Below are 22,174 nucleotides of genomic sequence, written 5' to 3'. Positions count from 1 at the left end.
AGTTATATAACAGCAGGCTCTGTGGGTTATGTCTTCCCATATTCGGTCTGTTACGTGTTAGTTGCTCAGTCATGTCTGACTCTTTGCGACCCCATGAACAAAGCTAGTGGAGGTGATGGAATTCCGGTTGCGCTATTTCAAATCCTAAAAGATGATGCTGTGAAAGTGCTGCATTCAATATGTTAGCAAATTTGGAAATCTCAGCAGTGGCCACAGGACTGGAAAAGGTCAGTTTTCATTCCAATCCCAAAGAAAGGCCATACCAAAGAACGTTGAAACTACCGCACAATTGCACTCATCTCACATACTAGTAAGTGATACTTAAAATTCTCCAAGCCAGGCTTCAGCAATATGCGAACCATGAACTTCCAGATGTTCAAGCTGGTTTTAGAAAAGGCAGAGGAACCAGAGATCAAATAGCCAACATCCGCTGGATCATCAAAAAAGCAAGAGACTTCCAGAAAAACATCTATTTCTGCTTTATTGACTATGCCAAAGCCTTTGACTGTGTGGATCCCAATAAACTGTGGAAAGTTCTGAAAGAGATGGGAATACCAGACCACCTGACCTGCCTCTTGTGAAATCTGTTTGTAGGTCAGGAAGCAACAGTTAGAACTAGACATGGAACAACAGACTGGTTCCAAATAGGAAAAGGAGTACATCAAGGCTGTATATTGTCACCCTGCTTATTTAACTTCTATGCAGAGTACATCATGAGAAACCCTGGGCTGGATGAAGCACAAGCTGGAATCTAGATTGCCGGGAGAAATATCAATAACCTCAGATATACAGATGACACCACCCTTATGGCAGAAAGTGAAGAAGAACTAAAGAGCCTCTTAATGAAAGTGAAAGAGGACGGTGAAAAAGTTGACTTAAAGCTCAACATTCAGAAAACTAAGATCATGGCATCTGGTCCCATCACTTCATGGCAAATAGATGGGGAAACAGTGGCTTACTTAATTTTGGGGGCTCCAAAATCACTGCAGATGGTGATTGCCACCATGAAATTACAAGACACTTACTCCTTGGAAGGAAAGTTATGACCAACCTAGACAGCATATTAAAAAGCAGAGACATTACCTTGTCAACAAAGGTCTGTCTAGTCAAGGCTATGGTTTTTCCATTGGTCGTGTATGGATGTGAGAGTTGCACTGTAAAGAAAGTTGAGCACTGAAGAATTGATGCTTTCGAATTGTGGTGTTGAAGAAGACTCTTGAGAGTCCCTTGGACTGCAAGGAGATCTAACCAGTCCATCCTAAAGGAGATCAGTCCTGGGTGTTCATTGAAAGGACTGATGTTGAAGCTGAAGCTCCAATACTTTGACCACCAGATGTGAAGAGGTGACTCATGTGAAAAGACCCTGATGCTGGGAAAGATTGAGGGCAGGAGGAGAAGGTGATGACAGAGGATGAGATGTTTGGATGGCATCACCGACTCAATGGACATGAGTTTGTGTAGGCTCCGGGAGTTGGTCTTGGACAGGGATGCATGGCATGCTGTGGTTCATGGAGTCACAAAGAGTTGGACAGGACTGAGCGACTGAACTGAACTGAACTGAACTGTAGCCCTACAGTCTTCTCTGTCCATTGGATTCTCCAGGAAGAACACCGGAGTGGGTTGCTGTTCCCTTCTCCAGGGGATCTTTCCAACCCAGGGATCAAACCCACATTGCAGAAATATTCTTTACCATCTGAGCCACCAGGGAAGGCCCACTCAGTCTGTTATAATAAGATGTAGAATTTTACAAACCCTTAATGGGCTCCTTGCTATGAAAGGTTACTTGGAGAAGCCTCTGTGATTAGGCTGCATCCACTGTGTGTCTAGGGTCCAAATGCAGGAGTTGGAGAAGTCTCTGGTTGTTTTGTAGCATATCTGTGAGTTCTCCTGGGTGTGTCTGGGATGGGTTTCAGAGACCAATTTGTATCACCTTCAGCCAGGCCATTCCTCATTGCTCCATGCCTAACTTCCTTCCTAACAATTCCATTTCCTACTACCATGATGAGGGAAAGAATAGGATCTGTGGGAACACAAAGTAGTGAACCTAACCCACAACTGAATGTTGTGGAAAAGCTATGTTAAGTTAGTGTGTTTTGAAGGCAGCTTATGTTAAGAGCTTAGTTTTGAAGGCAGCCAGGTAGAGGGAAGGGTAGGCACATTGCAAGTTGAGGGAAAACCACAAGCAGATATGTCTGTAATATTTAGCCAAGTGCCAATAGGAGTCACTATTTATCCAGTCCTCCTTTGAGAGCCACTGAGTTGTTTTGAACTTTATTATTAAAACAATGTGCTAAAACTCCTTTATATTAACATCTGATAATGCTTATACTTCTTTTCTCTGGAAAGATATTTAAGACTACACTGCAGAATCTTAAGGCTTTTGTGTTTCTGAGGAATTGTCCCAATTTTTTTCTCTTCAGTAATGTATGATAAAGTCCACATAACCAAAATGTTGCTAGTACTTGATATTATAAATCTGTTCCTGGGTTGAATAGAAATTCAACTGTCCCTGGTTAAAATTACCCCAGATCATCCCATATCTACAACTTAGTACTAGAATAAGCTTGATAGCTCTTATTCCAGAGCCCTCATTCTTAAGAACAGAGTAACACCTTCCTCACAGGTTAGTAAAAATATTCCATAGAATAAAATGTATAAGCTTACTGTCATATAGAAAGTATTCAATAAGAATTTCATACTTCTATATGATATTGGCATTAAAAACAAACAGTAAAACATATGTAGGACAAGAATATTTAAATGATTATCTATGCATTTGTACCAGAGATTGTAATTCTTACATTACATATCTGATATATAATCTGTTGACATAACAAAATTGGGAGCAGGTCATTATTAAGTAATTTGAGTAATAAAGCAAAACTTATAATTCGTACAATTTTAAATTAATAACTTCTAAGGGATATTAAGTTCTAAATAGTTAATATTAGTAACAAGAATAATCAGTTTAAATACCAGGAACAACAACAAATGTATCGGCAGCATTTTAACTAGCACTTAGTTTCAGTTCAGTTCAGTTGCTCAGTCAAATCTGACTCTTTGCAAACCCATGGGCTGCAGCACGCCAGGCTTCCCTGTCCATCACCAACTTCTGGAGCTTACTCAAACTATGTCCATCAAGTCAGTGAAGCCATCCAACCATCTCAGACTCTGTCATCCCCTTCTCCTCCTGCTCTCAATCTTTCCCAGCATCAGGGTCTTCTCCAGTGAGTCAGTTCTTGGCATCAGGTGGTCAAAGTATTGGAGCTTCAGCTTCAATATCAGTCCTTCAAATGAATATTCAGTACTGATTTCCTTTAGAATTAACTGGTTTGATACCCTTATTGTCCAAGGGACTCTCAAGAGTCTTCTCCAATATCACAGTTCAAAAGCATCAATTCTTTGGTGCTCTGCTTTCTTTATGGTCCAACTCACATCCATCCATTGCTACTGGAAAAAAACATATCTTTGACTATATGAACCTTTATTGATAAAGTAATGTCTCTGTTTTTTAATATGCTATCTAGGTTTATCATAGTTTTTCTTCCAAGGAGCAAATGTCTTTTAATTTCATGGCTGCAGTTACCATCTGCAGTGATTTTAGAGCCCAGGAAAATAAAGTCTGTCACTGTTTCCATTGTTTCACCATCAATTTACCATGAAGTTATGGGACTGGATGCCATAATCTTAGCACTTATTTTAAGATTATGTTTTTTATGAAAAAATTATAAATATGAATCCTTTCAATTATACAGTCAAGCTATTGAGACTCAGAAAAGTCATAGTTGATTGGCATTTGGCCTCCATCATACTTCTAGAATGGAACAAAACAAAAAACATGTCTATGTAGCATAACTCGGTTTTGCAATTAGCTTTCTACAATGAAATAATATAAATATATTTTCTGTTTTCTCTCACCTATAATTGTAATGATCTGGTGTAGGGGCCTGAAAATTGAAATAGCATTATAAGAGCTAACATTCAAATTAACTATTATTGATTACTTTAAAACATACCTGCTTATTTAATACTGGAAAAGACATTTTAGGAAATATTTGTTGTGACATTGCCATTTCAATTTAAATTTTTTATCTGCTTTAAGTTTTTTATAGGAGAAATTACATAACTAAGCCAAGGCTTAAAAATGACATAAGACCATAGATTTTATTAAGTTTTATCCTAAACTCTCACTTATAATGTGAGTTGTCCCAGAAATATATTTCGCTAATGTAGGGAACCATTAATTTACTGGATGGAAATGTTTGTCAGATTATTAAAAGCAAACAACTGTGTTAATATTTCATATTTTAATAATTGGCCAACTTTGAATACTTTATATTAAAATGATTTGTTGAACCAGCAAATGATATATTTTCATGAATTCTAATATCACATGTTAAATATATGCACTTAGAATCACGGTGGCTTTTTTTGTAGTCAATAATGATTACTATTGTTTGAATTCTAATATCACATGTTAAATATATGCAATTAGAATCATGGTGGCTTTTTTTGTAGTCAATAATGATTACTATTGTTTATACTAATTAAATGACTATCTTAAAGGAAAGTCTATAATGTTATATTATATTGCCTTACAGATGCTCCCAAGTTCATATCAAATCAAACAATTTATTACTCTTGGGAAGGAAACCCAATAAATATAAGCTGTGATGTGAAATCGAATCCACCAGCATCAGTCCATTGGAGAAGAGAGAAATTAGTCTTGCCAGCTAAAAATACCACTAATTTAAAGACATATAGTACAGGGAGAAAAATAATATTAGAGGTAAGTCTTCATTTCATATCAACAAATTGTATTATTTTGGCAGTTATCTACTATTTTAGAATATATTTAAATATCCTGATATATAAATTATTATCTATAATTCTATAATATACATATACCATATTGTATATATTTCATGTTTATTTGCTTAAAGAGAAATTTTATGCATTTGGATCATTGTCAATTAATGGTTAGTGTCCCACTATTTACTAATACGGGCTTACTTATATAGATATATGGCTATATAGCAAACATCATTATTTTTCATGAATTTATGTTTGAAAAAACCAATTGTATTAGGAAAAAGTAGGGAGAAAGAATGAATAGTTTGTCAGTTATTGAGGGCCAAAAGTTCAATTTCAGTGTTGCTACTAGGCATTGAGTTTGTGATTATATCATCCTGCTTCCTAGACTGGCATAAATGCTATCAGCTGGCTACATATTTACACGTTCCTAAATAAACCAGATTTGCTTGTTCATTGCCTCATTTAAGATTGTAGATAATTGTTTTTATACTGCCGAGTGCCTGGCCTTTAAATTCTGTTTGAATACAATACCTTTTATTTATTAATTGTAGATTATGTTTGTATATCAATTTCCAAAGTTTATCTATGATCATCAGCCCTTCTAATGTATGATGACGTCATAACAATTGAGAATCTTTCTCATATAGCACGTTTAGCTAGAAGGATGTTGTATTTTCTCTACTAGTTCAATATACATAAATTGTAATAATGATTGTTTTAGAATAACATTTGATATCTTTATTGCATTAAGTTAAAGGTGCTCTCGCTGGTACCCTGTTAACTCTTTCACCTAGTAACTGGACTTAGTAAAACATTTGTTTGATGGAATGATTTCAATATCACTTCTGCCAAATGTTTGGATAATTGACTGATTATCAGAATACTTTGTCTAAATCTATTTCAAATGCATTTATTTTTTTTGGTATCTGTATTAGAAGTATTTATTGGCAAATTGACAGAGAACTCAGTTTCACAAAGACTTTTGACCAGATTCAACTGCAATTTTTGGTATTTACCCATAGTAGAAAATTGAGGTTAGATTTGGGATGGTGTATGCGTGTACTAGGGCTGCCCTAACAAAATAGCACAGACTGGGTGGCTTAAAAAATATAAACTATTTTTTCACACATTTTTGGAAGCTAGCAGTCCAATATCCAGGTGCCAGAAGGACTGGTTTATTTCAAGTCTCTCCTTGGTTTGCAGGTGGTTCTCTCACTGTTACCCGTATAACCTTCCCTCAGAGTAGGCAGAGAAAGAAGAGAAAACGCCCCGGTGTCTTTTCCTCTTATAGGATGCCAGGCCCCACTCTCGTGGCCTCCAAATACAGTCACATTAGAGATTAGGGTTTCAGCGTTTGAATTTTGTCAATAGCCATGATTCAGTCCGTAACAGGTGGATTTACGCTCAAGTTTAAATGACAGACTAATCTGTAATTTCAGCTTTACTTCATCTTGACACTTTTCAGTTTCTGGAGTAGCTCATAATTCTACATAGTTGATATAAGCAACAATTTTTAAGTTGACATTTAAATATTTTATTAATATAAAGTTCTTATGTCATTTCTGCTAGAATGCCATTTCTCTCAACGCAAAAGTGAAAACTAAGCAATGTTTGTCTATGTTTCTTAGGGCACTGACCTTGAGCATAAACTTTTTATGTGTATACTATTTTCAAAAATTAAGTTTCAATCCTGAATAAATAATACAGATGTGTAACAAAAACAACTTAAAACACACACAAAAAAACAAAATAATAAAAACAATAAAAAGCAGTAATAATATTACTAATTTTGAATTAGTAGCATACATAGTCTCTTAGGATGTACATTATAATGATTTTTCTCTATTAATTATTATAGTAGTTACATAATTGCTAATACTTAAGAACATATAAAAATAAAATAAATTTTATAATTAATAATAATCTGGTTAATAGTAGATTCCTTGAATTAACAACTTTTTTCTTTGATTACATACATATATTCAGTTTTTAATGTGAATTTTTAAAAATAACAAAACATTTTATAAATCCTTTTGGTTCTTGCCAATAAATGTATTACTCAAGGCCTTACAGATTTGGTCATTTGTTTTCCCTAGGTGCTCCCCTGAGGTAATAGGATAGCTTTTTAATATATGAGAAAATTTGATTCAGAAAGTTTCTAGTAGGCAGATTGGAATAATATCCTGCCCTTAAGGGTTTCGGAAAGAGCTTACAAATTCCTTTATTAACATTGTTCTCTCAGTTTATATTTTGGTGTTCAAAACTACACTTGGTAATTTATTATATTCTATCAAAGCCCAACATCTGAAGTAAACTTGAATTATTTTAACTGCATATTAAAATATGAAGAAGTAGTATCATAAGTAGATGTTTCTAGTACTTATTGAATGAATATTTTATATACCAAACATGGTTAATATGAATATATGTTAAATAAATATGAATTATATACCTCTGTTATATATTATTATGTATTTTTATAAAATTATCTATTATTTCACTGTGCTGGCATTGAACTTTTGAAAACCACTTATTGGACTTTGCTGCTTTCCTAGAATACACTAAATAGGCTGGAGGGGACATGGTTTGGCCCAGTTGTCTGACCTGTGTTTTTTTAATGGTCTGTGCTACTAGGGATAGTTTCTCTATTTGTTAATCATAGAGCACGATAAAGAGATAACTTATTTCAGTTAGAATTACAAAGCCTTTTTCTTTTGATAAGTGAGCTCCCAGGAACATAAAAGCAAAGTTGAACTGAGCCTTTTAAAATGTGTTCCAGTTAAAATAGGTATATTTAAGTTACTTTATTGGTCTTGAGGTACTGTACAATAGTCAGGATTCTTTGTCAGGGCCATCCTGCATTTGCATTGCCTTTATTCAGTACACATTCTTCCCTTTGGGATATACAAATGGCTTTCTCATATATCTGTAGAATAAAGATATTTTTTAGTAAAATTTCTTTCTGAGTAGTAAAATTATTTTCTAGTTAAGTTAACCTAGTTTATTATAACCTGAATGTATGAAAAATTAATATTTTAGTCACTTAAAAGTACTTATATATGAGCTGTTAAAGTTTCTAATCCTTAAAGCTATGATCTATTCCTAGATAGACAGCTGACTAGAAAATGAATGACACCACTTTTTGTACCCTTTCAGAATTATCATCTTCAATGGACTTCCAAATTGCACTTTTAGTTAATAGCCTCCCATTATCCCAAAACCATTTCCCCGTTTTGGGATAGACTTGAAATTAGCAGTAACTCTGTTGTAAGCTTATTCTCTCTTAATAATAGTTACTGGAATTGAAAATTGTATCTTTATGATCACCAAATCTCTTTTCTGAATTGATACTTCAGAATTTTGGTACATTAGAATTACAGGGTTGGTCCCACTGTTCAACAATAGAATCCAAGAAGATTAACTTAATTATGTATTTCAAATGTGTAAGGACTGAGGTCAACTATCTTCCACCTAAATTGAAAGAGAATGATAGGAATTGAACAGCAATAGGGGCAAGATACTGTTATTAGATTTCAAGATAATGTGCCTGCCAACAGGGATTGGTACACTTGGAAATATTTTCTTGCAAAATACCTTCCTGGAAAGATTTTTATTTTAATAGATCCTCACCCTTTGTTAATATTTTATGTTTAATAAAATCATAAGAGGAAGAGAAAGCTGTCATATTTTGAACCTTCCTTGAACTTTAAACCTGCCTGATCGAAGACAGCAAGGTAGAAAACAAAGTTAACAATGCTTTTGTTACAAGATTCCTGTTTTCAAAGTCAAGTTTGTAGCAATTGCAGAATACATATTTTTCAATCTGTTCTGTTTTCTGAACTTTACATATATCAATATCTAATGATTTTTCTCTTCAATATATGTAACAAAATGGTAGTATTTATCTACTTAATAAATCAATAGACTAACTGTAATTTACCTGGTCCTATGATGGGTTAGAGTCCATGGGGTCACAAAGAGTGGAACAGGACTGAACAGCTAAGCACACGCACACACATGGATAGTACAGAACTATGGATTATATCTTAAAAAGAGAGAATGCTTACTTGATTCAGAAAAAAGAGCTATGGCAAGGAGTTGTCAGTAATTGTATATATAGGAAGATGGTAGTGATGCTATAGACTTTTGAAACTTTTGTGATATTGCTTTAAAATTGTGAAACTTTTATTATTATAATTATTTTAGATCGCACCTACATCCGATAATGACTTTGGACGATATAATTGCACAGCTACTAATCGTATAGGAACAAGATTTCAAGAGTATATTCTTGCTTTGGCTGGTAAGTATAACGCAGTAATTTCTGATATCTCATAAAATATTTCCTAAAGTAAATAGTCTTTATATTTTCATAATCCTGATACAGGTTACTATGAGAAAGATAGAACTGGTGCTTAAAAAATTGTAACAGGTCTATATGATACAGTGAGAACTTAGATTGTCTTCAGTAATCAAGATTAATTTTCATTCTGATTCTGATTCCCCCAACTTTATATATGACACATCTACGAAAGTGTTAGGAAACATATGTCTTAAGAAATCAAACTATGTTCATGTAAAGTAAGAGTCTTGTCAAAAAATAGCAATAAAATATATCTTTAGAGAAAATAAAATTAATCTGTTTTAAAATTCTAAAATTGAAAGAATAAATAGTAACTTTATTATTAAAAATTAGTTATGTAGCTTGCTGAAATATGTTTCATGTTGTATATATAAAAGCATTCCAGTTCTTTCCTTAAAGCTTAAAATATATAGATATAATATTGTGCAGATTAAAGTTTACCTTAACTAGAAATCTAGCTATGTTTTTCTTTATATTATATATATTTATATTTATGTGTTTATATAAACACATATAGATTTTGCCATCAGTACAAGACTGATTAGAAATATGGAAATATCCATTTTTATACTTTGCAAAGTTCAGATGATGTAAATATAATTTATTATCTTCTAGGTCCAGGTAGAGAAATATCAGAAAATCACTAATATTATATTTTAATAGAATAAACAACTTCCATGAAAATATTTTAAAACTTTTTCAAAGAAAAGTTAAATTATGTAACTGTAATTTTGTATTGTTATGAAGTATTTCTTTTGATATGTAGATATATCTTAAACTCATTAGTTGTGAAGATCAAAAGGGAAATTTAAAAGTTATGAAGCTAATAATAATCAAATTATTATGTAACTGGAAAACCTGCTCTTCTCCAATTCAAGTTTTATTTTACTACATTAGGGGTAAAGGAAGAGAAGGACTCTGTGGAAAGGTTTTAGGGAAGGAAACGATAAGGAAAAAATTAAGATTAGAAGGAGTTAAGATAGAAAGGAAAAGAGGCAGAAAATGATGAAATAAGGGAGAATATAAACCAGTGTGTACTGTCTACCAGGAAATCATTAGAAAACTAATCTCAATGAAAATCATTGGAAGTAGACTGCATGCAGTTAGGCATATGAATAAATCTTTGTACAAGCAAACTAAATTCTAGGAAATGAAATGTGTTAAATCACATCAAATTCATTTATAATAAATTGAAGTATTAACTGTAGTGATGAGAAGCATCCACTAATGTTAATTCCAAGCTTTAGAAAATTAGGCAAATGTCCTTGTAATTAGTAGAAACTATTTATAAATAATAGCTAGACATATGATTACTATATATATTATAGTTAATATAATTATATTAACATTGATGTACTATTATATATTGCTTTTTTGAAAAATGACCTCATTTTCTATAAGGTAGAACTTGATAAATGACCTTTTTGTATTTTTTTTAGTTTTTGGAAACTCATAATTCAAGAAACTATGAAATACAGAACATTATACTGATGAGATTTAAAGTCTTATTAAATTCATTACATAATAGCTATGTAGTTTCATATCTCATATTACAGTAATATTTTTCATTAAGATATTTTATACATATCATTCTAATGAATCTATGAAATTAGTGAGTTTCCCTCTTTCCAATTATAATTAAAAAGCATGGAGTCACAGTGAGTCAAACATGACTGAGCAACTAACATGATAAAATTAGAAAATGTGTATTCATGATAAGAGTTATTATGTCATTGGAACTATGACAAATGCTCCAATTGTCCTCATATTCCAAAAGTTTGTGATGAATACAGGCTAAAACTTTGTTTCAGAAAAAGATTCATTCAACAGAAATTGTTATGAACATATAAAAATGAATTGGACACTGTGTCTTGGGTAGGAAACATACATCTAAATATCAACATTAATAAATATAATTCCTTTGATGAGACTCCTTTATTTAGTGCTTATAACATTTAGTCTTTCCTACAGAATTCAAACACTGAATGTATAATTTGATTTTAAATAAAATATGAGAAACATTATATAGAAATTGAAATATTTCAAAATATTTGTTAATACCACAGTTTAATATTTCATTGCCCTATGTGACCTAGTAAAAGGTCAAGATCATTTGACTTACCATATTTTACCCTGTAACATATTACTTTGCTCCTAAAGAATGATAAATTAAAGCAGGCAAATTAGGGTGAAATTTTGTACTACATATACAGTGAGAAAAGAAAAAGCTACATTTTTAATTTCAAAAATATATTCTGTATTCTTCCCTTCCCTCCTTCCTTTCTTCCTTCCTTTTTTTTCCCTCCTGAATAATTACATCCTAACATCTGGCTTCCCTGGTGGCTCAGATGGTAAACAATTTGCCTACAATGCAGGAGACCCAGGTTCAATCCTTGGGTTGGAAACATCCCCTGGAAAGAAATGGAGGCAATCCCCTGCAGTATTCTTGCCTGGAGAGTTCCATGGGCAGAGGAGCCTGATGGGCTAACAGTCCATGGGGTCGCAAAGAGTCGAACACGGCTGAGTGACTAACACTTTCACTTTCATTTTTCACATCTGAGCAAAGTGGGCATTTTTATGCGGATGGGGTAGGGCACGGCAACCCAGCATATGATGTTTGACATTGAATGTAGTGAATGGAGTTAAACGGTTTTCATTTGTTCAGTGTGAGGGGTTGGAGCTCAGGCTCAGTAAAGGGTGTGCCTGTTTTAAGCAGAGACAGCAACCCTGAGAAGAGAATGGGAAGCTGATCAGAGTAAGGAGGGTTTTCAATAAAGAAATGGGGGCAGTGATGGATGATTAATTTCTGCCAAGTTTGTAGGGTTAGCATGGCTAATATAGCATGGCTAATAAAACCAATAGAATTATCTCGCCTTTGGGGAAGAGATCAGTAAATGCAAAAATTAGAATGATCCAGAGCTAATGATTGGGTCTTGGGGGTACTCTGGTCTCATGTACATAGCTGGGTAGAGAAAGAAGTGAATGGGTGTGTGTTTGTGTTCAACCGCTTCTACAGGGAGCCCTTTGGCCAGGACTGTGATTTAGAAAATAATTTTTAAGATAATTCTACACACTGAGAGAACTTGAGAGCTACAACATCCCAATAACAAAAGAGCACGCTTGGCAGCCAGATCTTAGTTTTTAAGTATCATTCCTCACTAAGAGTGTAGTCAAAGCTATGGTTTTTCCAGTAGTCAAGTACAGATGTGAGAGTTGGACCCTAAAGAAGGCTGAGCACCAAAAATTTGATACTTTTGAATTGTGGTGCTGGAGAAACTCTTGAGAATCCCTTGGACAGCAAGGAGATCAAACCAGTCACTCCTAAAGGAAATCAACCCAAAGTATTCATTGTAAGGACTGATGTTGAAGCTAAAGCTGCAATACTTTGGCCACATAATGTGAAGACTGGGCTCATTGGAAAAAGACCCTGAGGCTGGGAAAGTGTGTGTGTGAAAGTCGCTCAGTTGTGTCTGACTCTTTGCGACCCCATGGACTATATAGTCCAGGGAATTCTCCAGACAGAATACTGGAGTTGGTAGCCTTTTCCTTCTCCAGGGGATCTTCCCAACCCAGGGATAGAACCCAGGTCTCCCGCATTGCAGGCAGATTCTTCACCAGCTGAGCTAGGGGAAGATTGAAGGCAAATGGTGGAAATGGTAGCAGAAGATGAGATAATTATATAGAGTCACTGACTCAATGACCATGAATTTGAGCAAACTCCAGGAAATAGTGAAGGACAGGGAAGCATGCTAGCTGCAGTCCTTGGGGTCACAAAGATTCAGACATTGAGAGTAACTAGGTCTCTTTTTAAAACTGGCTAATTCTAGGACATCATAGATGATGAATGCACAGTAGTATCTGATAATGGGATAACGATCTTGTGTATTATGGACATTGTATTTTATTAAACGATTCACAAATTTCAACTTGATTTGCCACTTTTTTCCTTCAAGTCTTTTTCCTACATCTTTTTTTCATACAAGCTGCTATTTAGTGAAGTCTCCCATGCTATGCTTCATAACTGATTTGTTTTAACCTCAGTTCAGGACTCTGTACTTACCCCTATTAAAGTTCATCTTGTCCATTTGAGCTCATCCTTTTAACCTACTGAGATCCTGTCAAATCCAATATTTTTGCTCTCTTTCCAAGCTTGATTTAATTCACAAATATCATGAAGCAGTCATTTCTATTTTCACCTATGTCATGGTTAAGCCTATGCAAGTCATTTTTAAGAATAGAGACCTTCATACAGGTTAAGTTGGATCAATTGAACAGAATTCTGTTGATATGTTGATATGTAATTATAGTCAATCTACTTGCCCTTGTACCCTGACTACATTTTATCGAGACCCTTGTTCATAAAATGTAAAAGCAGGTTGAAATCAGTTCATTGGAAACCACACTTTCTTCAACTAAATATAAAACTAAGTTTCTCTTACATAATCAGTTTTGGGATATCTAACCAGTCCATCCTAAAGGAGATCAGTCCTGGGTGTTCACTGGAAGGACTGATGTTGAAGCTGAAACTCCAATACTTTGGCCACCTCATGCGAAGAGTTGACTCATTGGAAAAGACCCTGATGCTGGGAGGGATTGGGGGCAGGAGGAGAAGGGGCCGACAGAGGATGAGATGGCTGGATGGCATCACCGATTCGATAGACATGAGTTTGAGTAATCTGTGGGAGTTGGTGATGGACAGGGAGGCCTGGCGTGCTGGGATTCACGGGGTCGCAAAGAGTCGGACACAACTGAGCGACTGAACCTAACTGAACTGAACCTGAAAAATCTATATCTTTCTCTTTTTTCCTATACTATAAGGAAAACTTTTGTCTTCAAAAATCACCTGGCTTATAGTAGATTTAGATGAATTATTGAATGTATAAATTATTGAATGTTGAAAATGCTTCATTTTATTTGCTTATGAGTCATAGCCGTGTGTATGTGCTTTGCCGCTCTGTCGTGTTCACTCTTTGCAACCCCATGGACTGCAGCCCGCCAGGCTGTAGTTTAACTGATAGTTATAAAAGTATATGAACAAATAAAATTGAAAACAATTATTCAGAAGGTTAGTGTCACTACCTGTGAGAAGAAAATTTTAAACATGTGTGATCAAATGATGTTAAAAGATCAGTAGAATAATGATTTGATTTGGCATTCAGAGCAAACCAGATGGGTAATGAAATGAGGAATTTGCAGTTTCAGGTGTGCTACAGATTGGCTATAATGTTAGATTAAGCTCACAACTGAAATAGGAAAAATATATAAAATTTATTATAAATAATGTGGCCACTTTAACATGGAGAAATGAGTGGTTATAAAATTATTTGAGAAGCAGGGGAGAGGGAAAGCATGAGATAGCCACCTGTCTTCTGACTTCAAGGTCATAATGCACCTCAAGTGAGGTCCAAAGTCAAGTCTGCAGCTACTCACCAGAGGTCAGGAAACTCTGCCATCAAGCTACCCTTCTGCTGATTTCACAGCCCCTGGCACCAGAAAGTGAATGGACTGTGGAATAAGGAGTTCAGGTACTTCTGTTATCCACATCTTTATGTCCTCTTGTCAACGTGCACCTCCTCAGAAGAATAGGACTGGGACTCACACCCGTCCAGCATGTTAAACCACTAAGATGTGCCTTTCATCCTAAGATCCTTTATGCTGATCACAACCATAGCACAAAGTGAGCCTGGGGAATAAAGGTTTTAGCCTTCCATTTCTTTTGGTAAAGAGGCATAGTGACAGAAAGGGAGGAGGGGTATCATCAGAAAGTATTTGAGGTAAGGATTCAAACACCATTTTAGAAAAATTGATTACAAATATTTAGAATATTTAGAAAAATATTTTAAAAATCTTACGAGATTGACAAATACCAAATTATTCTGTTTGATCTAAGTTAAGCGATACGACACCCTCACTGGTGGGGAAGGAGCTGAGTCAATGAATCTGAACCACTGTATCTTAATTGCCATCTTCCCAGCAATCCAGGGAACCAAAGTTTCAGAAGTAAAGATGTTGGGAAACAACTTAGCTCGAAACAGCTAAGTTGTGTGATAGGGAAACTAAAGAAGAGCTGGTTGTCTGAGAAGAGAGTACAACTGCAGAAAGTTTGTCATTTGGGAGATCTTTTTAATTCATTGTAATAAGAGAAGAAAGAGGGACTGAAAGTCCAAAGAAAAATAAAAGAAAGAGAAGAGCTCCCTGCTGACACAGGGTTCTGCAGAAAAGTAAAAGTAATATCATTCTGAGATGAAGGGTTTGGCCTTGGAAAAATCAGAGGTTGGACTTCCATGAATCCAGAAGTGATAGGGTACAATTTGAGTGAACGAATATGATGATTTCTATAAGCCCCTACCTTATCCTGACTCCTGAAGAAATAATGTTTTTTAATCTCATGATTCATCATCAAGTTTAAAATGTTTTTTAAAAATTTACTTATCCAAAATATCCTTTGCAAGTACATTATATTCTTCAACTCTCTATTCTTCCACATGAATATCTCTGGGCATGTGCTTCAAGAGTCTGCTTTATAGGGAGTATCTTCACTTTAGAATGCTTTTTTGTTGTTAGACAGGGGAACATAATATTTGATGTATTGTTTTGAATTTGTTTCTGAATATCTATGTGTATATATATATATACACATATATATCTACTTATCACCCTCTCTTCCTTATTCATCAGGTTGTTTATACTCTAACTTTATGTACTAGTTCCTTTCTATTGAAAGGTTGTTGCTGAACCACAAAAAGAAGCCGGGATTAATAGTCTCTGCTCCTTTAAATTCTCAATGATGGGTTTTAACCCTTCCTTAACCTCAGGTTTCAGTGGATACTGCTTCTTATGTGGAAATAAGTGTGGGTCTTTGAGCTTGATGACTACAGGAATAGCATTTTGTGCTCGACCCACAGATTTTCCATCAGCCCATACTCTAGGATTTACATTTTGTTCAATTAAAGGGAGAGAAAGGGAGGGCTCCATATTCATGAAAGCAGAGGCATGGGCTTTGCTCAGTATATCCCTCCCTAAAAGGGGTGAGGGAGACTCTGACACAATCAGAAACTCGTGTGAAAATAGCACTGAATCCCAGTCACAACTTACAGAAGAACTGAAGTGATACCTTTTGGTTCGTCCAGACGGTCCCATTACGGAAGCAAATCGGGAAGAAAGTGGGCCAGGGGCTTCAGTAAGCACAGAGTAAGTTGCCCCAGTGTCTAAAAGGAAATTGACGGATTGCCTCCCCCCACAGTTATTAATACCCGGGGTTCCTCAGGTGTCATTAGGATGGAGGCTTGTGTGGGAACCCCCCAGGCACCTTCAGTCCTGATTGTCTTGAGAGTCTAACCCCTGAAACCTACACCTCTGGGGGCAGTCTCTCCTCCAGCGTGGTCCTTTGCAGACTGGACATGGAGCCGGGGGCGGCTTAGATGCCTGAGGACAATCCTGCTTGAGGTGCCCCTCCTTTCCACAGTAATAGCAAGCCCTTTCCTTTTCAACTGGGTCCCTCTGGGCATTTTTCTCAGGCGGTTTAAGAACGGTTCTTACAGCCATTGTGAGGGCTTCAACCCGTTCCTTTGTCTTTTTCTGCCTTTCTTTCTTTTCCTCATATTCCCTATGATAATAGACTGGCTGAGCCAGTTGTAAGAGATTATCTAAAGACTGATTTGGTCCATATGCCCATTTTAATAGCTTACGGTGGATATCTGGAGCCAAATGAGTGAGAAATCTATCTTTTAAAATCACCGTTCCCTTGTTTTCTACAGAACTGATATAATTATAAAACAGTGTTATACTTAAGAGACCCTCCAACTGGCCACTGTTCACCATCCTCCAGTGGGTACCGCGGCCATGCAGTATCACATAGGAAAACAAAGTGTGTCTTCTTTAAGCTCTGGAGATCAAACCTATACCAGTTTTTCAGGATACAGTTCAAAGGAATGAGGCTGGAATTGTTAGCTCCCATCTGTAAGAGAGAAAAAAAGGTGACCAGAGCCATCTTTCTACTGGAGGCGTCTCTCCCTGCTATAGATGGGGGATGTAGACAAACTTTACACCAAAGCTTTTCTTTCCTGTTTGGACTTAGTCTGTCCCTTACCGATGTAGGCACTTATCCCTCCTGGTTCTATCACCAAGACGGGATGGAGATGCACCAGGGGTAGACCTAATGGTCTGACTGACATCCAGCTCCTCACCATTAAAACCTTGCTTGCCTCTAATGCCACCCAGGATGCAATCAAAGTAACCTTCCAGAATGCCTCCCAAGCTAAGACCGCTGGGGGGAACATTTGTCACCTGAGTGCCTGTGCATGACCTTGAGTATATTCCTGATCACAATAAGACCGGTACAAAAATAAAACTGAAATGTTCCTTCCAAGCGTCACCACACCAGTATAAGAGCCTTCTCTGGTCCACTAAGAGCCAGCATTACCACAGGGAAAAACCACATTGCAGTTCCAATCTGAGTATGTATAACCTCAGAGATGCTCTTGTAGCTAGAGCTCCATCTAACTTCTGAACTTTCAATTCCTAGCGAGGCTAGGCGCTTCCTGACTACCAATCCAAGTTTGGGACCTAAGTCATAGTACATAGCAACAGCATAGATCACAAGCCCCTTGAAAGTCTATGATCTGACAGATTAGGTTAGTACTTCTAATTCCCAAGGAGTTATGAAATGGTCAGAGACCGAAAAGTTTGGCCGAGAAAGGAGAGTTTGGTCCACACACTTTGCCCATTTCTGATCGGTTCCCGAAGGAGACATTGGGTGCCTCTTGGCATTGGCAGGTTGGTTAAACCCCTGACAGGTTTCTGCCATAAGCCTCATGAGGTCATCGCGGAACCATAGAGCAAGGCTCCTCACTTGCTTTGCGCAGGGTGAGTCATTCATTCACACAAGCTCACTGTAGAGTTAGTAAAGTACAGCGGAAAATGTGTTCACTAGGAGAACAGAGAACTAGAGCTCCAAGCATCCTTACCTTGTCCTGAAGAATCCCAGATGAGCCCCCAAGATGAAAGGTTGTTGCTGAACCACGAAAAGACGCCGGGATTCTTGGCCTCCAGAGGAAAAGAATTCAATTCGGGGCCAGAGACAAGGGTTGATCATTCAGAGCTTTTGTGCAATAGAGTTTTATTAAAGTATAAAGGAGATAGAAAAAGGTTCTGACATAGACATCAGAAGGGGGCAGAAAGAGTACCCCCTTGCTAGTGTTAGCAATGGAGTTATAAAGGATGTCTAGAGGTTGTAAAGACCTCACTAGACCTACTCCCATAATTAACATTTTAAGATAACAGGATTAGCCAGAAGGTTTTTTCCAGAGACTGTCCTCAAGCAGGATACATTATTGTTATATAATCCTAAGGAATGTAGGACAAAAAAAGTTTGTCCTTTCTTCCTCCTTGAGAATTCCAGACCCCTCTCTCCTTGGGGACCCCTGGACTTCTTTTCAACTTATCTAGGAAATGACTCTCTCATTGTTTAATTGTATTGTTTTGTTTTATCAGAATTAAAGTCAGAGAAACAACTCCTCTTATTATTCCTTTACCTGTTATAACGTAAAAATGGTTACCAAGAAAGACTTTTTGTTTTCTCCTTTATACTTTGATCAAACTGTGACTTTAGACATATGGTTAAATATCAAAATTTGTATCAATGTTATTTAGACACTGAGGGCTGTTTTAAAGAAAGGGTAAGTGGAATGATATTTGTCAATACCCTGTGTTATATATCCCCATTAACTTACCATCACAACAGCAACTTTAATGCTGTTATTATTAACATATTACTTAAAAGAAAACTGATACCAAATAAGTTTCATTTGCCTAGAATCATACAGTAACTTCACAGACTATTCCTCTGTGACTCCTGGACAGTGACACCAACTCTTTGCTATTATACACAGCAAATATTTCTACCTGAATCTCAGTGTTGTATCTTTTACCTACCACTTGACTGAATATTGAAAGATGTCAATGGATACAAAATAAAGTGATAGTAAGAATGTGGTTTTCGGGGAAGGAGAGCAAAACTATGATGACTAATATTTACTAAGTGCTTAGTGTTAATATATTTCAGGTTCTGGTGTACATGTTTTTCATTACTTAATGCAAGTAACATCCCTAGCATGGACATTATTCTAATCTTCATTTTGGGGAGAAAAATACTGACTTTGGAAAAGATTAACAGACATGCCCAAGATTGCATCTGACAAAAGACCAGACGTTGGATTTACAGATTCTGATGATGTATATCCAGGCCAATCCTATGTTGGTACTAGTGGAGATGAAAAGGAAAAGTAAATGTAAATAAAGTGTTTGTACAATTATCCTTTTTATTCATTCAGTGATAGGTGGAATTCATTAGTTATTGAGATGGAAGGATCTAAGAAGTAATTTACAAAGGTATGCTAACAATGATGGGAGCATTGTAGATGAAATTCAACATCCACAAGCCCCATTTGAAACACTGGGTTGTGTTTGATCATCTTTTAAAATGTGATCTTCTGCTTGAATACACCCAGTGAGGTTAGATATTTCAGGATCTTGAAAGCCAGACGGAAAAGTCTAAGTTTGAGGTTGTAAAGAGGAGGAAGCTCTTGAATATCTCCTCAGGAAAGTGACGTGATCAGAGTGGTGCTTTAGAAAGATTGATTTTGTATTTCCATGCCATATGGATTCAAACTTGGTGGGCTGTCCAATAGAAGAGGAAGCTGAGAGCCACTAATGGCATTGCAGGAAGAAGCATATGGGGCATGGGCTTTGGAGTTCACAGTGCAAGCAGGAATGAAAAGATTTTGTTGTTCAGTCGCTTAGTGATATCTGACTCTTTGCGACATCAAGGACTGTAGCATGCTAGGCTTCCCTGTCCTTCACCATATCCCAGAATTTTCTCATCTTAAGAATTAAAATGCAAGAAAAATAAAAATAACTTTGTGACAAATGCTGATGTGTATATCAGAGGTAGGATCAAGAATGAATGTGATTATAAAACAATTGAGAAAGTGGAGAGAAGAATTAGAGATGTTAGTTTCGATGTCAGGCACTATTCACTTGGCCAAAGTCTGTACCTCTGTATCATATTTTTAATTGCTGAAAATTGTATCATATATTTCATATGTGAAAATTGTTTCATATATTTCAAATATGAAAATTTATCATATATTTCCTGAGGCCTGAGTATAGCCCATCACTTTTTTCAACAGTACGTCTTGTGTATATATATATGTATATATGCTTGCATGTAAAAATTGTATATATAAAATTTTTTTTTCCCTTTCCTCAAGAAATTCATAATTTAGTAGTCAGTGGGTGGTTGGACATATAAAATCAGGATGGAAGATTTTAGAGCTGCAAATTACAAGCACACTTTTCTTTTTAGTCAGGTAACAGAAAGAAGAGGCCAACAAAAAATAAATATAAATGAAAACCGAGTTAAGAGGTCTGAGAATAGATAGAAAAAAATACCCACTCACCTATACTTTTGTGATGGATTAAAGACGCAGTTTCCGTACTATGTCAGAGTGTACAGCTTAGCAAATGGTGCATACTTCTGTACTTAGGGTAAGAACCCCAAACTGTGTACATACCATAGGGTCAAAGGAGGGAGCCCAGAAGAATCACTTCTCTCTCTCTCTCTGCATGCGTGCTCAGCCTCTCACTCAAGTCCAACTCTGCGACCCCTGGGCGGTATCCCACCAGCCTCCTCTGTCCATGGGATTGTCCAGGCAAGAATACTAGAGCAGATTACCATTTCCTACTCCAGGGGATCTTCCTGACCCTGGGATCAAACCTACATCCCCTGCATTGGCAGGCAGATTCTTTACCTCTGAACCACCTGGAAAGCTCTTCCAGCCTCCACTAGTACTTAAAACCTTTTCTTTTGAAATGTGTCCTCAAACTAAATGTTATTGCTGTGATGCCCAATTTAGTCCTAATTGATGTTACAGAGTCACTCAACATGGGGTCAGTCTTATGTGGAACAATCAATGTGTGTGTGTTTTCCCTTTTCTGCAAACTTTAGCTCAAATCTATAGATGAAAAGAACCTTTGGTTATAACCTAGCAATTAAAGAAACTTTGCTTTACCGTCTAAGCCACCAGGGAAGCCCCCAAAATTATAATAATGTTTATATATGACAGCTTAAATAAATTATTCAGATAATTTAAAATATCTATTTCCAGGTAATATTTTCATAGTTGTGTGACTTTGGGATGCATCAATATTCTGCACATTTATTTCTGAACCTTAGAGTTTTAGTATAATGTACTTCATAGGATTTCCAAATAATTTGCAGTCACTAATTAGAGCTGAAATGTACACTGTTGCATTTCTTTACAATATTAATATCCAAAAGACCATAAACCTGACCTCTTGGCTCTTGCCCAGTGTCATTTGTAAGGCATATTTTTATGTGATCTACAGTGCTCTCTTTTAACTCTAGCAAAAAAGGCACATTTGACTCTTGACAGCCATTAGAGAATTTTAAATGAATGTTTGATTATACTGAAACAAGAATTTACATTTACTTCATTATTTTCAATCAAGTGATTTTCTTTTTGTAAAGTTGATTCCCGAGATGGAACTATATACTTAATTTGTATATTTATAAATACCTATATATAATTTACCTAAATTATATATATTTCTAATCTTTACGATTTTTTTCAAATGTGATATTGAAGAAAGAGTGAGACTGAGAGTCAGAAGGGACAGAGAGAAATTCCTTTAATGTTTAACTGTCTCTAATTGCTCATGTTTTCAGAGCAGAAGTTTCATTGATTTCCTCATCAAGACTTTTTTCTCTCTTGCACTCTCCTGTTGCCTGTTTGGCCTTTCAGATAATTCTTTACAAGACTTTGTGTACTAGTAAATAAAATGAAGTTTCACCCAAGGATATCCTCTCAAGGGTATCTTCTTGAGTTTGAAGTAATATGAGTAAAGGATTATCACAAAAACGTGTAGAAAAAAGATTTTGTAGCTGTTTCCTTTAATTGCAGGGATTAAAATGTA

General features: G+C 35.9%; 1 protein-coding gene across 2 annotated transcripts in view; it reads left to right on the top strand.

Moving 5' to 3' along the window:
* The window catches only part of NCAM2 (neural cell adhesion molecule 2), a 530,165-nt gene that overhangs the window by 425,711 nt on the left and 82,280 nt on the right, over positions 1 to 22,174 (top strand). For both annotated transcript variants that reach the window (XM_043892666.1, XM_043892667.1), the window contains exons 10-11: positions 4,602 to 4,789; positions 9,022 to 9,118. In XM_043892666.1, coding sequence (XP_043748601.1) covers positions 4,602 to 4,789; positions 9,022 to 9,118 — 285 coding nt within the window. The remainder of the gene's footprint in view (positions 1 to 4,601; positions 4,790 to 9,021; positions 9,119 to 22,174) is intronic.

This window comes from Cervus elaphus, chromosome 31, assembly GCF_910594005.1.
Source record: "Cervus elaphus chromosome 31, mCerEla1.1, whole genome shotgun sequence".
NCBI classification, from domain to species: Eukaryota; Metazoa; Chordata; class Mammalia; order Artiodactyla; family Cervidae; genus Cervus; species Cervus elaphus.
This window is presented reverse-complemented; position numbering and strand designations above follow the sequence as displayed.